Source organism: Diplotaxodon limnothrissa, linkage group LG7 (genome assembly GCF_057381915.1).
Source record: "Diplotaxodon limnothrissa isolate DT_005_m linkage group LG7, D_limnothrissa_male_GT1.1, whole genome shotgun sequence".
Lineage (NCBI taxonomy): Eukaryota > Metazoa > Chordata > Actinopteri > Cichliformes > Cichlidae > Diplotaxodon > Diplotaxodon limnothrissa.
In genome coordinates this window covers 45,975,933-45,994,753 of record NC_140602.1, presented here as the reverse complement: position 1 = coordinate 45,994,753, position 18,821 = coordinate 45,975,933, and the positions used below count along the sequence as shown (strand labels likewise).

General features: G+C 42.2%; 1 protein-coding gene across 1 annotated transcript; it reads left to right on the top strand.

The window, feature by feature from the left end:
* Positions 1–1,818: 1,818 nt before the first annotated feature.
* Positions 1,819–17,715, top strand: ssh1b (slingshot protein phosphatase 1b). The gene is made up of 15 exons (XM_085358246.1): positions 1,819–1,899; positions 3,333–3,370; positions 8,505–8,605; positions 10,659–10,723; positions 11,544–11,665; positions 11,743–11,811; positions 12,180–12,245; positions 13,367–13,561; positions 13,863–13,956; positions 14,445–14,573; positions 14,717–14,763; positions 15,716–15,862; positions 15,972–16,172; positions 16,320–16,956; positions 17,119–17,715. The coding sequence occupies exons 1-15, from the start codon at positions 1,819–1,821 to the stop codon at positions 17,713–17,715; spliced, it is 2,589 nt and encodes an 862-aa protein (XP_085214372.1).
* Positions 17,716–18,821: the final 1,106 nt, after the last annotated feature.

The following is an 18,821-nucleotide window of genomic DNA, read 5'->3' as shown; positions in this document are numbered from 1 at the left end:
GGACTGGTTTGTTTACTCAGTCTTCCACTCAGGCCATAAGAGGCAACAGAGGGACATTCTGGAAATATTAATGGCTTGTCCCCATGCTGCCGATACAGGAGGTCTATGGCTTTACTCAGTGTGGGTTCAGATTTGCTCTTTGTATTTATTTGTGTGTAAAGTAGAATGTAAAAGGATGCTTTCTTCCTCACAAGTTCTAGTTGCTCACAGTTGTGATCTTTATAAAAGATTAATTATTTGGCTCAAGAGTTAGGAGTTCGCCTTGTAATCGGAAGGTTGCCGGTTCGAGCCCCGGCTCGGACAGTCTCGGTCGTTGTGTCCTTGGGCAAGACACTTCACCCGTTGCCTACTGGTGGTGGTCAGAGGGCCCGGTGGCGCCAGTGTCCGGCAGCCTCGCCTCTGTCAGTGCGCCCCAGGGTGGCTGTGGCTACAATTTAGCTTGCCATCACCAGTGTGTGAATGTGTGTGTGAATGGGTGGATGACTGGATATGTAAAGCGCTTTGGGGTCCTTAGGGACTAGTAAAAGCGCTATATAAATACAGGCCATTTACCATTTAAAGGAGGCACATTGAGCAAATTTAAAAACGTGTATGTCAGCAGTCTTAGATATAGGATTGTCTTTAAAAAATAATAATAATTAAATCGGCAGTGAAAATAATCGTGTTGCAACTCTAATTAGTTAACAATTATTCTAAAAAGTAAAATTCTTTTGAGCCCATTTTTAGTTGTAGTCTGGGGTGATGTGGAGGACAAAAACAGCTAAAAATAAATCTACATAAACAACTCCATAAATGGGTAATATGACATTGTATGTATAAAAAGCCATACATTTCATTTGTACCTAGTATCTGTTTCAAGTTTATATTTAATTGATTCATATTTAAATGTATTTATTTAGACATACTTTATCCTTTACTTCCCGCTTTCTAAAACCTAGCATCTACATTTTTTTTCTTATAGATTTTTTTTATACTTTTGTTGCATCAGTATGCAAATGAGGGAAATACACTTCATTATTTGCAGTGAGAAATGGGGGGGAATAAAAATGTATACATATTTGTAGTTTTTAAAAAATAAATGGTAAACATGTGCATTTTTTTGACAAAAATTATGAAAAATTAAGCATTAATTTACTTGACATTTTATAAAATTAATATTCATTTTTATGTATTATTTTGGTACATTTTCTTACCAATGAATGCAGAAAGGTTTTCTGTAATATTTTCATCTATAAATATTATATAATAAATATAAAATTAATCGGTTTTTGTTGTCTTAAAAACGTCCTCTCACAAACACTATGTTTCATAACGTGAGCACATTTTTATAATTATCATTAAATATCGTGAATATTTGTTTTTGGGAGTTCCTAGTCTGGCCTGTCACCTTGACAACATTGGCCCAATGACAGCGCACACGCGAACTAGGCCAGCCAATCACAGGCATCCGGCAAAGCTGCATGTCATTTCTGCCCCGCTTGCAACCTGCGCTGTGTTTTTGTTTGTCTGTCTGCACACCAGCGAAGAAATCACAGAGTCTGCTGCTGCTGGCGCGGAACGAAAACCCAGGAACTCTCTCTTCTCTCACTTTCCGCCCATGAGGACTCCGGTAACCGCAGAGGACGCACGGAGCAGGACCGAAAGGGAGCACGGCCGGGGCAGTGGAGTCAGGTGCTGCTGCTGGATGAGAGTCTGACTAGGCATTTTCTCCCCGGTGACAGCGACAATCTCAGCGGCGCATCTTCCCGGATAGGCGCTCCTCCTCCCCTCCCCTCCCCTCCCTTCCCTTCTCCTCTCCTCTCCTGCAGCTCACTGACCATGGCTCTGGTGACACTGCAGCGCTCTCCCACCCCCAGTGCTGCATCGTCGGCTAGCACGACCAACAGCAGTGCGGGGGAGGTGAGTGGAAATGCCGGGGGGCTGGGTCTTTGTGTGTGTGAGGGGGAAGACGCCAAGAATGCGCCCACGGGAGTGTGTAAAACAGGTTGGGTGGCGTTTGCGTTTGATATCCTGCAGGAAAGGGTTAACCTGGTTTCCGTCATAGTGCGTGTGTCCAAATGTGTGCGCTTGTGTGCTGCAAACTTGATATATTGTTACAACAGGGAGTTGTTTGTGGCTACTGTGGCAGGGGATTTGTAAACAAAAATCCTGCAGAGGGGGAGGGGACGGAGGGGGAAACGGAGGGGGGCTGTCGGATTTAGCTGTCAAGACACAAAGTGCTCGTTTTGCTGCTGCACAAACATTCGCAGGTCTCGGTGTTGCCGAGGTTTTTATTTGCGAGTAGTGCGGTCACCAATTTGGGAAGGAGGTCCTTAAATGTGGGGAGAGCGAGCCAAGTGTTTTTGCGAACTTCTAGAAATTTCAGAATAGCTCAGATCCATAACTGCACCGTGAAAATGCGCTTGGCCCTCACCGAGACGTCAAATCCCGCGCAGCACCACGCAGACAAACCGATAAGCTCCGTGCTCCTTGTTTCCAAGTTACATAGCAGGAAGAAGGGTTGTTGGTTCTAGTCGGGTTGCGTGGAGAAGTGATGCTGACTTAGTGGAGTTGGAGGCATTAAACCTCCACCTGTGAAAGCAGGGGCGTCGGTTAGAGATGGAGCACTGTTGGACGTTTTTATCCACGTGAAATCCTAACATCTGTGCTCGTGCGCCACTTTCTGGGTTTTCAGGAAAGTGGATTATGCGCTCAGAAGTAGGCTGAGGCACAAAAATAAGCAGTGACAAGCCTTGCTTTGAAGATAGGTGGGTGCTTCATCTCACCATCACTATTCTGCTAGAGTCAGCCGGCAGGAAGGAGGTGTGTGTGTGTGTGTGTGTGTGTGTGTGTGTGTGTGTGTGTGTGTGTGTGTGTGTGTGTGTGCGATGTCTGAATTAGTTTTTCGTTTTTTATTCCTGAAATTTGAAGGTGTCCTAAGGATTGAGCTGTCAGCTCTTTGCAACTTCATAACAGATTAGTTCACCAGGCTGCAGAGAGTTGGCCAGCAGGTGGCGCAGGCATTCTTTCGTCCATCTCTGCATGGTCCTTGAGACGTTCAACTTATTTAAGAGCAACTGCAGCCAAAAATTCAGAAATTTCGAACAAAAAATGTAAAATCCTCTCAGTTGTAGTTGTGTGATATGTTTAGCAGGATACTCAAGCGTGTGGTCCATGTGTGTTTGGTGCCTGCATTTCTATTAATGCGAAGCACTCTTAACTTTATCCTTGTTATGAAATAGTTCTGTTCCTTTCCCACTGTTCCACTGTTCATGATCATCACAGTTTTTATTTTTTTTAGTATAAATATATTGTATGCTGTTTCAGATTCGCTCTTTTTACTTGTCTTTCAGGATTTCGGAAGCGATGATGAGAGGAAAAATAATCAGAGGTAAGACACTTTTTTTAGGTTTTTTTAACATATTTGAAGCTCTCTAGAGACGACATTTATAGCAGAATACAAAAGTATTGCGTTTCTTATAGTGGTCTTGTTTTCTGAACAACAATGCATATGGTAAATGGTAAATGGCCTGTATTCATATAGCGCTTTTCTAGTCCCTAAGGACCCCAAAGCGCTTTACATATCCAGTCATCCACCCATTCACACACTGGTGATGGCAAGCTACATTGTAGCCACAGCTGCCCTGGGGCGCACTGACAGAGGCGAGGCTGCCGGACACTGGCGCCACCGGGCCCTCTGACCACCACCAGTAGGCAACGGGTGAAGTGTCTTGCCCAAGGACACAACGACCGAGACTGTCCAAGCCGGGGCTCGAACCGGCAACCTTCCGATTACAAGGCGAACTCCCAACTCTTGAGCCACGATCATCCCCATATCATACTGTTGTTATAATGAGATCTGAAATTGTAATACAGCACATAATTTTCTTTGTTTTTGGACCAATTAAAGGAGAATCGGGCTCAGGATAGTTCACTTCAGATGCATTTGCACTACGTGAAATAGAGTACATACAAGGCAGCAAACCTGACACTGACTTAACAGCTGTAATGATGGAAGTCAGCATCTCAGCTTTGTCCCAGGAAGCTGACAGGATAAAGAGTGGCTAACGTTCAGCTTCATTATGTACTTGCATTCGTACATTCACCTCCACTGCCTGAAACAAGCTGCTCTAGCACCTCTCCCTTTAAGGTCACCTTGTCCTTAAGCCAGCTTTTTTCCTATTGGCTCCCTCTCACAAACAGAAGGTATGAAGTGGGTGGATGGGGTTTCTGTGTACAAGCCAGGCTATTTGTCTGATATGGCCATATAAGGAAGTCCCGTTTGACATCATAAAGAGCCAGGAGTGTTTACTTGCATATACGCTGACCTTTGGTGACATGAGCAGCCTCCACCATGGCGATTATATTACTGTAAAAGATGTAAGGAGAAGCATTATAGGTGCACTTTAGTCACATGTGAAATACTTTGTATGCCTGTTTTGAAAAATATTTTAGAGATCAAAATTGGACTGCACAGAAACGCAGGAAGTAAACAGGTCTGATCGGAATTTGGGTATGTTTAGTGTATCTTTAGTTTTTTTTAATAGGTGCCTGCTGAATTTGACTATTTCTGCCAAATGCTTCTGTGCAATAGATAATATACTAGATGTCAGGAAGGGTTTGTCGGTATGGATAGTAAACATTAAAAAAAACATGTATACTTTCAAAAAAGAGAGTGAAAAAGGAAGGTTTTAAAAGATGAATGATAATTATTGTATTTAATAGTATTTTCATCAGGCCTGCAGTGGGAATATCTGCAGTAAGCGCAATGCAAAAGCGTTCCTGAAGATGAATTAATAAAAAGAGGGAGGAAAGAATTCCCACATGCCATGCATACTCAGCGTGTGACTTATGACCTTACTGAATAATTTGTTAACAAGCTGAAAATCCTTTTTTCTACGTATTTCAATTGTATATCACAGATTTTCCATCCATCATGGCGAACTATTTAAACACAAAAAAGTATCACTGCAGCGGCAAGATGATGCAGTAATGCATGAATACATTAGTGGCAAAATGAATGCATCTAATAGTTTTTTTGTGTGTGTCTTTAATGGAAACGATTTAAATAAAAGTAAATAAGCTGAACCAGGAAAATTAATGCTATTAAATTTTATACATTAATGTCTTTATTTGATTTTTTTTCCCCTGGTGGCCTGTGAGTCATAATGAGTCACATACTTATGTTTGATTTTTGGCCCCGGTTTCTCAGAGCTGTCAAGGAGAAAAATCTGCTGGACGAACAGTTGATTTAACTTGACAAGGCTTTAAAAAATGTTTCTCGCACTCCGTTGCATAACAGAGCGCATAAACCGCTGTCCCCGCTCAGTCACGAGGCTTTTCTTTAATCAACTTGACGTCACAAAAATCATGACTTGTGTCAGCAAAGCTTTGGCACAGACTGCCTTTGTGCTCGTGTTTGTGCGTGTGGGTTTGTCAGAGTTGAAACGGTCGTATCATGCTTTGAGCTTCTCCGCGGTTCGCAGATTCATCAGCGTGTAGTCTTAATTTAGAATTCTGCATGTCAAACTTGAGACTGACGCCAAGTAACAACCCCCCCACCCCACCCCCGTGCGCCCTCCCCTCCCTGGAATGAATGATGGTATTGTGGCCAGGCGTTGCATACGGAGAGCCGATTGCTGAATCACGAACTGTGAAAGAGGAGACGGGGGAGCCAAATCTGAACGGAACCCGGCGGCACAGATCCGGAGGTTTCAGGGTTTGGGATGGAAAGAAAGCTGAGAGGGGAAGAGAGGAAGGACAGGCAGGTTCAACCCAAACACGCTGTGCAGAGGTAGATGTTAATAAGAGGGAGGGGGAGTGGGGCGTTTTGACTGAGAGAAGATGCTTCTGGTCATAAAATCCTCAAATAAAGACATGCTCACCGTGCTGCCTCACTTTGTGGAGAAAGCTACTTGGACTCGGACGGAGATCTGCCGCATGTAAGTCTTCACAGCAGCACAAACAAGATCATTCTGTATACTAGATCCGTATTAGCAACAATCTGCAAACAGTGGCAGTATAGAATATGTGAGCTCTTTTACTTTAAAGTCATGAAAACATTTGTAGGAGAAGCAAGCGGCTTTAAAATCTACATCCTAAGTCTTATTCTGATGGTTGAGAATTGGGTTTTTCTTCGTGCTCAGTCCTTTACCCGGTCACGGTGTGAATTTGTTCAGGGATTCTGTTTTTTTTTTTAAAGCTAAATCCTCCGTGACTTCGTCTCATTCGTCTTCTACATACAGTTGAAGAGGATTAATGATAGCACGTTGCAGTGGAGCTGAAACAAAAGGCCTTGTGATGGCCCCACTCAGTCATACCAGGCTTTGTGTGTTTTTGGTCAAGAGAGGAATGAGACCGTGGTCGAACAAAGCTACACACTGTTCTGTGTGAGAAAATACGCTGAAGCTCTCCTCCTGCTTAGTGCAGCCTTCATAACAAAGTCATGACCCAGGAGTGCTTCATTCAGCACAGGTGGGCCGAGCAGAGGAAGTCTGAACGTTTGAGTGCATGTAGATAGCTGAGTGTGTGTGTGTATGTGTGAGGTGCATAAAGGTCAACAAACCCAATCAAGTGGAGTCTGGTCACCATTACTGTTAAAACTAAGGGCTGTTAAATGTGCTGGATCAGGACTCTGCTAACTTTCAGTCCCAGATGAGCCATCCGTCCTGCTCAGTGATCCAAACAGGACTAAATAAGAGAAGTACCTGCTCACGCTGTGTGCTGTGTCCCGACAGGCCTTTCATACGTTACTGGTGTGTGACTTCAGCTTAAATTTGGCCAAATGTGCAACACAATGGAGTATCTGCACTCACCTGTTTACAGGAGGTACAGCAGGTCAGTCAGTTAAAGCCAAATCATTGTTTTTTTTTAGTAAACAGAATCACTTTGGACTTCAGGATTTTGTAATGAAATGAGGACCGTAAGGACGTCATTTCAGAGTACAGGATATTGTATAGAGCAAAAAAAGAAGTCTTTTCAGAATAATGGCTCATTGTGTGCACAGTTAGGGTTGAATTTTATGAAGTTTTATTTTTCAGCTTTAACAATTTTAGTTTAACAACCTTATCACCAAATGTTTACATTTATGTTTATATTTTGAAAGTACGCTGACAATTTTTGACATTGTCTTTTCTGATTTATAACTGCTATTTGTTATTCTTACTAAGACAAAGTTTAAAGTGTGTTTTCAAGCTGAACTGCATCGGTTTAAATCAGCTGATGGCGCCGAAGTAATGTCAGAGCTGAATTTTAGAAAATGTTTTCTTGTTTGTTTGTTTTCATTTGATTCTAAAGGCTGTTGGTTTAGTTTAGTTACATCTGCCAGTGAGGCTATGTGATTGTTTGAGGTTGTCAGTCTGTTGTTAGCAAGATTGAAACAGAGGTGGAGTTTGGCCCGGTGTGAGGGGGAATTAACTTTTGGGGTTGGTGTGTTTGCTGCTGTGAATTCAGGAAATTTTGAAAGGATTCTTTTACCATTGTAGACAAAGCCAAAAAAAAAACTTAATTTACGCCATTTTGGACAAAGGTACTGGTCCAGCTGCTCGAACACCGTAGCCCATGCGATGAAGCTCCTGGCGCAGCACGTTTCTGTGCTGATGTTAATGCCCGAGGAGGTTTCTCTGCAGATGTTGAGTCAGCAGACTTTCATGCATCAGGACTCAGTGACCCTGCTCTTCAAGGGTTTGTGGTCTGCCACTTCATTGGCTGAGTTGCTCAACTTACAGTCAGTAGTGGATTAAAAAAAATCCACAAACTGACTTGTTGCAACAGCGGCATCGTGTTACAGTAACACGCTGGAATTCAGTGACCTCTTTAGAACAACCTTTTCTTTTACAAATGTTTGTAAAGGCAGACTGCATGGTTCGCCTGAAGATTTGTTTATATAATACATCTTCACAAATGCATATCAGAGTAAAATATGAGAAACTGTCAGATATCATTTTGTAGTTCTCCAGAAAATAACTGAGTTATCCAAATCGTGACGTCCTTCTGGATCCAGGGTGGGAATTTATGCACGCTGTGGAGGGAATTCTCTTCTTCTGCTCTTATTTTGCTGTTTGAATTCACTTTCTTCACTTCGTGATTAAATCCTTCATGATAAAATACTGGAGGAGATGCCATTTTCGTTTTCTATTTCAGTCCATAATAATAATAATAATAATAATAATAATAATAATAATAATAATAATAATAATAATAAAAATAATAATAAAGACTGAGAATGGAGTTAAAGTACAACAGATGTGATGTTTTTCAAGGAAGTGAGATTATTTAAACTTATTGCAGCTCAACAGATTTTCCACGAGGCAGTCCGTTCTTTGTGACTTTTAGCTTGGCATACGTGAGCTGGTTAGCTGTGAGCGCTACCATGCAGCCCAACTTGCTGCCATTTGATGAAAGTTCAGTATTTCTTGTGGTTGGATTTTAGGGTATAGAATGACAAATTTGGCTGCTTATGGCCAAAGTGTAGTTGTGTCCAGGCATCAGCATCACTGAATTCCTTTTGCACATCTACTTTTCAGCCTCAGCGAGAGCTTCTTCATGGTCAAAGGAGCCGCCCTCTTCCTCCAGCAAGGTGGCAGCACGCAAGGACCAAAGACCCCGACCCACCACAAACATGCAGGTGGGAACAGAGTCACGCAAAAACACACAAAGCTTTGTGTTTTTTCTCTTTTACCTATGTTCACTGCACAAACAAGACCCCAGACAAAAGCAAATGTGTATTTGCCGAGTCTTTTCTCCGTGTTTGTGGGTTTTGTTTGTGTTTAGTCTGAAGCATCACATAATTCGGTCTGACCCGAAGAGCCCTGCAGTTCAACGCCAGGCTTACATAGACTGTTTCATACAAGAGCACTCAGAGGGCACAACTCCCCCATAAGGCCAAGCGTTATGCTAAAACTTTGATGTTTTTATGATGACGCCAGCATTGTTACTATGGAAATCTAGTGCAGTATATTAATCTTTTTGTGTCATATAATGTTGTATGGAAAAACAACCTTATATTGTTTTAAAGAAAAAACAAAGTAAGTGCTGATGTCCCCCAATAAAAAATGAAAGTTTGGTTCAATGGAAAATGAAGCTTTTTCCCAATTCGTGTGGCCCTGACCTTTGACCTATGACCTGCTGCAAGGTCAAAGGTCAGGGCCTTTGACATTTTTCTTGGTCAAAGGCCCTAAAAATGTATTATTTTTATTATCTTTGATTGGAGCAGAATAGGCTGAAACGTTTGGCCTTTATAAACTGTAAAAACTTCAGACTTTAAGCTATAATAATGCGGTTGTGACTGAACCAGTTGCTAAACTTTATGGCGTTGTTGTAATGTTGTAGGGTGTGGTATTGAAAATATAAAAGCGGCATTGTACAGCTCTCTGCATGCTCTTTCATGAGATATATTACTCAATACAGTTCCTTTGATAGTTTTTGGGTGGGCGCCACTTTAGCTCAGTGGGTGAGCGTGTCCACATGCGGCATGACCAGAGTGTTTTCTCCCTCTCTTTCTCCCCAGTTTTCTGTCTTCACATTGCTATACTATCTAAAAGAGGCAAAAAAAATAGCCTTTAAGGATGATAAAATTTGACTGGGCACTAACAATAAGGTTGAGGGGAAATGCTTAGCTGCCTAGGTACTCATGTCCCCCAAGCTGTAGAATATTGTTGTGAAATTTGAAGACGATCCATAAAAACAATCGTGATTTTCACATTTGGGGTGACCTTTACCTGCTTTAACCAAAGTTAAATCAGCTGTTGTTGGCATCTGCCATCACACAGAATTAGAAAATGATATCTTGAAAACTGTGGATGCTAGACTGCTAACAAACAGACCGACAGACAGACAAGCAAACAGTCGATTACAAACTCCGTCCCTTTGGGGGAAGAACGATCAAGTCTCAAACTGTGTGCTTGTGCTCATTTCCAGCTTCACCGTTTAATTATTAGACTCACCTAATAATGTCTGCATGCTCCATAGTTCAAAACAATCCTTTATGTAATTTATGTTTAAAATCTTTGGAAATGTGTTTAAAAACTGTTGAAATATGAACCTAACAGACTGAAACTGTGAGGTTGCCATTCAGCTCTATCAGTGACTGCCATTCGTGCTTGTCTCTCTGCCAGTCTCTTTCACTAACACTCTTTGGGGGTTTTTTGTGTGTGTCTATAAAATTGTGGGCAAGGGCAGGAAAGGTCAAGTCAGTTTGTAAAAACCTCTGCTAAATATTTACTTCAGCACAGCTGGGAGGTTAAACGATTTGGATTTATCTTCATTGTGAGAAATGTGCAAAATTTTCCTCCCACTGAAGAAAACAATAGAAAAAGCTGAATGGTCAGTTTGTAGTTGACCTTCGGAAAGTCCAGAAATCACGTCTCTAAAGCTCATGTCTGATTAAAGTGTATATTATCTATATTGTTAGTGCGATCTTCAGTATGTCTGTCAGCTGATTATTGTTAGTTTCAGTTGTTATATTTTATGCAAATAAACATACAGAAGCATGAAATCCACTTCTTTGCCATGGTAACCAAGCAAAATCCTGTCCATATCAGACGACAACACTGTGACGCTGACCTTCAGCCAGTCTGGCATGCAAAACGCAGTTTAATCAGTTCCCACGTGAGGAAAAATGTGAATTATGTTAAAGGCATTGTTGTTGAATCATTTCACAGTCTGCGTTTCACTTTCAGGTGATTTGCCTCAACATCTGCAGGTCATGTTTAAGATTCTCCGGTCTGAAGATCGCATTAAGCTGGTCAGTACAAACATGTTGCCATGTGTTGCTTTGTTTTTGTTGCTGGAAGCGTTCATTTCATTTATTTGATTCAGCAAAGATGAAATCAGAGACTTAAAAGTAAAGACCTGCTCCACTAGTTAACTGAGTGTTTTTATAGTAATGTGCAAAAGTCTTGAGCCCAATAACCTGTCTTTATATTTAGCTTCAAAAGTTCTCCAGGCTTTCTGAAGGTCTTTCAAGGGTTATCTTTGGACACTGGCTGCTTTTCCATTCACTTTTAGTCCAGTCATTACACCTGATCATTTTCAGAGAAATCTTTTATAGAAAGTACATAATATGTTCCAATTTGTTTAGAATCTATGCATCTATGAAAAATGTCATGGATAACACAGTTTGACAGGCTTAAATTTGTATGTTTGTGTTAACAAGGTGATTCCCACAGAGCTATTAGCCAAAAACTTGTAGTGTCATGTACTGTTCACTACCGCCTCATTACAAATGGTCTCAGTGGTGGCTGTCAAGAAGCTATTCTTAAGGAAGAGAAACGGTAAAGAACTGGCGTGTAGATCATTGTTGTGATGGCAGATCCATCCATCCATGAAACAAAAAATAATAGAAGAGCAGGAATAGGCCAAACACCTGGGATTGCAAACATATGTAAAAACACAGATGTTGTTCCTGAGCTTGCAAAAAAGTTTCGTTTTTGAAAAGAGCTGGGGTTTTTACCCAATCAAATCTGCAGAATAAATCCAGAATGTGGCCACATTTTATTGTTATCCAGCAGTACTGCTGTAGAGTCCAGACGCAGTGTTTTGCAGTCTCTCCTTTTGTCGTGCAGGCTGTGCGGTTAGAAAGCAGCTGGACAGATCGAGTGCGCTATATGGTGGTTATCTACACCACTGGCCACCAAGATACAGAGGAAAACGTCGTCCTGGGAATGGACTTTACAGATAAGGACAGGTAATTAGTCTCTCTGCACGTGCACATTTTACCTGTTTTAATGAGATTTGTTAACCTCATGTTGTTGTGATCTACAGTAAGAATTGCTCTATTGGGATGGTGCTGCCGCTGTGGAGCGATACCAACATACATTTAGATGGAGATGGGTAAGTTTCACTTTGCCACATGCAGAGAACAAAAACACTAATGGATGTTTTCATTCTGATCACTTCAAAATGTGAGACAAGGGTTTTCTAGCGAGGCTCATTTCGAGCCTATTCTTTAGGCTTTAGTGCCCACCAGTGGCAGTGGAGGGAGTTACACAGATTTTTTTTTTTTCCTCTGTGTGATAACAGTTCTTGCTGACCTGTTAACATTGTCCCTGCCTCTGTAAGCTGGAGGAATGTTCCACTGTTTGGTGTCCTGAATAGACCCCATGGACGAGCCCTGTCCAGTCTGTGTTTACATCCCCCTCATTACTCTTCACCTCAGTCCAAACTAATCTCCTTCTCCGGCTTTTCTTCTTCTTCACTAGAGGCTTCAGTGTGAGCACAGCAGGGCGGTCACATGTCTTCAAGCCTGTGTCTGTGCAGGCCATGTGGTGAGTTCTTCATGTCTGTCTAGAAGTGGGGTTGTGTTAATACGCCGTTACCCAACATTTTTGCCAAAGTGATTGGGAATTGAATTTAAAATCAGTTAAAAATGTGTACATTTGTTTGTGTTAACTTGGAGGATACGGTTCGTGTCTTTGTGCAAGTTGTGAAGGTCTGTTACAGTTGTGCTCAGACATTTACATACACTCATCACAGGCATGGATGTCATGGGAATTTTGGGACTTTTAAGGATTTCTTGGAAATTAGGTGCACACATATCGACAAATATCAAATATAAGCAATGAAGAACTTCAAAGAACTCTGTGAAGATCTAAGAAGGAAAATTGTGAATTTACACAAGTCTGTTGAAGCCATTGTTAAACATCTGCAGATTTTAGGATCATTAGTTCAAACAACTGTACATAAGTACAAGTTATTCAGATGTGGCATTGCTTTGCCGCAGTGTAGAAGAAGACCCAAACTGTCACCCTCAGATGAGAGGAAATTGATTAGGATGTTCAGGAACAACCCAGGAACCATCAAACCTCAATCTTGCCATGAACACTGCAGCTGTCAACCATGGTGGTGGCAGCATCGTGTTCTGGTCTGCCAGTGCTACTGTTATGTTGCACAGTGTGGATGAAATAATGAAGGAGGAGGACTACCTCCCAATTCCTCAACTTCATTCAAGGTTTAATCAACTTCAATCTTGAATCAGCAGCTAGACATTTGAAACTTAGACACAGTTAACTAGGTGTTATAACAGGATAATGATTCAAAACACAGCTCAAAACTGGTTTTGGAATGAAGAAAGCAGCGGATTACGCTTAAAACCGACCAATTTAAATGAACCAATTCTTGTATGTCTTGATGGTCAAATATTCACTCAGAATTATGTCAGAAGCTTTTTGATGGCTACCAAAATCTTCTGGATACATCTTGTTTAGATACTTTACCTTTTATATATTTGAGTCTGTTTTCCACTGATGACACTCCTACCACACTCTGTGTATGTGAGCGTTCACATGCCACCTTCTGGTCAGCTGACAAAATTACCAATAATGTGCAGGTTTCCCTTCTGTTCAATGGGGATCTTTAGCAGTTAAAAGTTTGCGTCATGTTCCTGCAGGTCCGCCCTGCAGGTCCTCCATAAGGCATGCGAGGTGTCCCGCCGGTTCAACTACTTCCCAGGGGGCATTGCTCTCACATGGATGGCCTTCTACGAGAGCTGCATCACCTCCGAGCAAAGCTGCATCAATGAGTGGAATGCTATGACCGACCTGGAGAGCACCCGGTCTGATTCTCCCACCATGTTCGTCGACCAGTGAGTACCCAGCATAGCAACTCACCTCATGTAATGAAGGAAAAACGGGCACATCTTTTAAGTCATGCAGTACTAATTAATTATCCTGTATTTTTCAAAGAAGATTTAAACAGATCTCATGCAGCCAAACAGATCATAGATCAAACGTGCCTGCGCCGTGTGTCTTTAGTCGTAAATTTATATGCTTTGGACACGAGCTGCTGTTCTTCTGTTTCTGGCCTTTGTCTTCATCAGTGGGAAACACTGTTATGCAAATTTTCATTCATACCACAGCACTGATGCATTGACTCATTATGTGCAGGCCAACTGAGCGAGAGAGAACTGAATGTGCCATTAAAGCCAAACTACGCAACATCATGATGTTTCAAGACTTGGAAAACATCACCTCAAAGGAGGTACGTGCCGAATCAGTATTTGTCATTCAACAGGCAAGGAATGGTCTAAATTTTCTTTTATTTTCACGTTTTAGGAAAGAATACACTAATTAAAGATTCAAATTAGCTGTCTATAAAAGTTTAAGTGTGTTTTCCTCAATAACTAGTCACTGCCGATCTTTGTTTTTATGCATTCAGGCAAAAGGCCTTATTTTAATCTCTTCAGCACAAAACAAGTTTTTTGTTTGTTTTTTTGCATTTTTGCTAAATAAAAATTAAAAAACTATTTTCCCAGAGCAGGCAGCACTACGTGTTTTATTTGTCAGATTTTTACACTTTTACACTTTTTACACTAAGGGATTTGCCTCCTGGGATGAACCAGGGACCTTTTGTTTGTAGAACCTTTACAATATTAAATAAAGGTACCAATGCTTAACCTGTGGTTGGTAATGCATTTGGAAACCATGTTTTTAAGAAAGTGGGGGTTCATGTTAATTCCTCATCCTCAGATCCGTAACGAGCTGGAGCAGCATATGAACTGTAACCTCAAAGAATACAAGGAGTTTATAGACAATGAGATGCTTTTGATCCTCGGTCAGATGGACAAGGCTACACTTATCTTTGACCATGTCTATTTGGTGAGTTGTTTGCATCTTGTAGCATAATTTAGAATTCTGTATACCCGCCCTCCATACTGATAGCCAAATACTCTTTCACTGTGGTATATAGTTGGTTTAAATACAGTTATTCTGTGTAAGTTTCGGCCTTTCTTCCTCTCTAGGGCTCTGAGTGGAACGCTTCCAACCTGGAAGAGCTACGTGAGTGTGGGTGAGCTGAGAGCTTAACACTAACCAAAGAATCTAACCTATTTTTCTTGGTTTAATCCCACTTGTCTAATTCTCATTTATGTGTCTCTTGTTATTCCTATAGACATATAATTGCAAAGTCTGTTAAAATCAGACCAAATTTAAGTGCTTGACTTAACTTTGTGCTTGAAGTTAAGTATGAAAATATGCAGAGCTTTAGTAATAACCATAGATTGCATATAGATTATGAATATTGGCGTCATGCATTACTTAATGTAGTTTGGATTTGAGCTTTGTGGCCATGGCTGTCTTGGTGTTTAAAGACCAAACATCACAAGTGAGGCCAGGATCTGGCTGAGAAACTGAAGGAGAGTTCTCTTGTGGTAGAGATCTGTCAGTCACAAGGGTGCTATACCCTACACCTTACTGTTATTTCTCTACATTGCACCACAATTTACACAATTAACATGTTGTATTCAGTAAGAATTTAGACCCATCAGGAAAGTGTTTACTGATATCATACATTAACAGAGTAAAAGACCTCCCTTGTAGCCCATAGAAAATACAGCATGACTACTTTTTGCAACCAGAGGAGGCACCTCCTGCTGGCCATTAGCAAGTAATGCAGGTTTATAGCATTTGTATCTGACCTGAAGGCTACATCCAGTTTTTATATCCAGTCTATATGAACAATATGGTTCATGCTCAAACACCACATAGAAAAATAACTGCTCAAAGAAGAAAGTGCAAGAAGAAGAAAGAGAGAAGAGACTTTGGACACACGAAAGACTTTTTCTAAGTAGAATGGAGCCTTTTTGTCAAATCTAATCTTTGCTATTTGTCACAGCAAATCAAGACCTGGTTGTGGGTGAGCTCTTTCAGGACTCACTGATCTTTTTTGTTTTGTTTTTTCCTACTATGATAAAGGTCTGTGGGCAGAGGAGTAAATATTAACATGATGGGTTTTTTTGCAGAGTGGGTTTTATTCTGAACGTTACCAGAGAGATCGACAACTTTTTCCCAGGCTTGTTTTCTTACCACAATGTCCGAGTGTACGACGAGGATGCCACTGACCTGCTGGCCCACTGGAATGACACTTACAACTTTATCGTCAAAGCCAAGTGAGAGCAAAACAAACCAGTCATCTTGGGGGTGGGAGGGGGCTTGCTACTGTTGTCTAGATTCATAAAATGGGGTGAGAGTGATTTTTCTTTTCTCTTGATCCAATAGGAAGAATAATTCCAAGTGCCTGGTGCACTGTAAGATGGGGGTGAGCCGGTCTGCCTCTACTGTTATTGCCTATGCAATGAAGGAGTATGGCTGGTCTCTGGAGAAAGCCTACAACTTTGTCAAGCAGAAACGGAGTATAGCTCAGCCAAACGCCGGCTTCATGAGACAGCTGGCAGAGTATGAGGGAATTCTAGATGCCAGGTAAGCAGGTCTATGCTTTCACTAAGGTTTGCACTTTGCAGAGCCAACAGATGGAACCACTGTGTTTCATGAAGCTAATTAAGATATTATAACTCTGTGTGGTTTTAGTTATTCTAGTCACATTTAAAGCCTAATTCACCTTTGCAGCAAACAGCGTCACAACAAGCTATGGAGGCCTGGAGCAGATGAGGAGGGATCGGATGATTTGCAAGCCTCAGGCCATTGTGCCGGTGGAGGGGAAACACTCAGAGAAGAGGAAGCCTGGGGAGGCTGCGGGGCATCTCCCTGTAGGGGTATGGGTCTGGAGATGGAACCTCTAGACTCTCTTAACTATAATTATTACTTTAGACGTTTGTCAGACTCCGCACTTGACAGTGAGCCTTCCACTCCAGTTCGGGGACCCCCTCTGCTCGGTATGGAAAGAGTTTTTATTGAGATTGAAGATGTAGAGAGAGATGCCCTGCTGGAGGACGAGGGTGTCCCCATGGCCCATTTAGCCCTGCCTGGTGAGGGCACCGCAGCCCAGACCTGTGGACGCCTTGATCCCCTCGAGGACATGAGGCTGAGGCTCGAGTTCAGTACTTTGGAAGAAGAGGATGAAGAAGAAGCTAAGAAAGAGGAAGCTGAGATGGCAGCTTTGGCTCAAATGCCTGGAAATTCAGAGGGGAAGAAAATGGGGGAGGAGGATGAGAGGAGCGAGGAAAGCCGGTTAGGGTTAGCCAACCTGAACACCAACAACAGTAACCGCCTAGCAGCCAAGCGCAGCTGTCCTGCAGCTTTTGATGTGAGTTTAAAAAAAACAAAACATTTTTAGTTGAAAGATAAAGTCTTTAAGTTGCAATTTTAAACATCTATTTGTCGTAGAGGTAAATGTTGTAAAGTGAACATATTTAGTTTTCATGTGACTGACCATATGCTGCATTTTGTTCAATTTTTCTCCATTTAGGACAGTGGTAGCACAGGAAACCCTTTAAAAGTGAAGCCCTCCTATCAGTCCTGTAAGGACTGCATGCGTCTACCGCAAGGGCGGCGCTGTGACCGTCCAACAGGAGGCCGTCCCCACCGCCTTAACCCTTCCCGCCACTGCACTGTCCCTTCCATATGCATAGATCCGCCTGGAACGAATTTTGCTTCCACATCGAGTCTGCAGTCTCTTTCCAGCCCTGCAGTTGTACCACCTAACTTGATCCAGCCCTCTACTCAACTGTACCGCTGTTCCACCTGTGCCCCTGACGTCACAGCTGTTCCCCTAACCAACCACCAGAAACTGGCCTCACCCATGAACTGTGAGGAGGCGCCTCCTGACCGCAGCTCAGTGGAAACGGAGGACATGGATGAACCGCAGGGTGAACAAGTGTTAAGGGAGTGTACTGACGCCATCAGTGACGCTGAAGATTTAAAATTACAACCTGGTGGAGCAGTAGAGCTCCCGCAGCTGCAAATGCCAGGACTGGGGATAGAATTTGGTCTGGAACTGATGCGACAGAGGGCAGAGCAGCTTGAGAAGCTGCCAAGCATGGCCATGGAGGCCAGCTCTCAGTAGGACACCTGCCTTAACACGGTGGCTCAAGCAAAGATGAGATGGGGGGATGAGAAGTGGCTTGCCACTGTCTCAGTCTCTTTAATGGCTTTGAGAAGTTAAAACCTGTTGCTGTGGTACCACGAACAAAGCACTGTGCTGATCTCCACTCTAATGTCTCGGCTCCATTTAAACAAGCTGCAGAAGCTCAGTGCATTGACAGAGAGAGCTCCGTCGTAGACTTCCGGCATTGAGATCCAGATGAGGCCGATTGCTTTCACTATGTGCTTAAGGCCTGGATGCTTCAGATCGAGCCAGGGTGGAAGACTTTCCCGTGTGTTTGAGGCCGCCGTGGGCTATTCGAACTGCCTTTCTCACCACACGTGCAGGATCATCCCCTTTTCCCACTCCCCAGCCGAGACGAGCATTACGCCGCCATGTTGCCATCAGAAGACAAGTTTCAGTGCAGCAGTGGCAGTTCGTAACATCTAGTTGTGGTTCCTTTATGACTCCTCAGAGTGCTTTATTTAAATGTCGATGAAAAGAAAAATACAGAAGTAGCACGCTTCTGTCAGTGTACTCTGTTTCCAGTATTCATGGAGGAGCTCAATAAGTAATTATAGCTGAGCCACTGTTTCCTCATATTACTACAGATAACTGAACCATCACTGAGCTTAACTTATATTTTACCTGCTGCAGCTGCTTTTGCATCGTGAGAGAACATTTCATGTGAAAGCATACTAGTTTATATGAAAGAAAAAAGTGGATGTGACCGTAGCCTTTTTAATGCCTCTTTGTGAAGCACCGTACCTCGGGCCAGGAGCGTCTCAGACTGTTTTTGGTCAAAGACTGTTTTGTTCTTTCTGCTCAGCGGCTACTTCACCCTGACCTCCTCCAATAAAGTTAATCTAATCATGTACTGAAAGCGCTTAGTTTAGTCCACGCATGACTTTGCAGTATTACATAACATATCTCCAACACATTTACACACAAATGTATCGAACAACAACAAACTTCTACTTGAGTTTTTTAGCATTTGATTTTCTAATAATTGGTTACATTGTAAGTAACAACAAAAAAAGGTGCATTCGTTTTTCAAGTGGATGTTGAATTGATTCAGCCTAACCTGA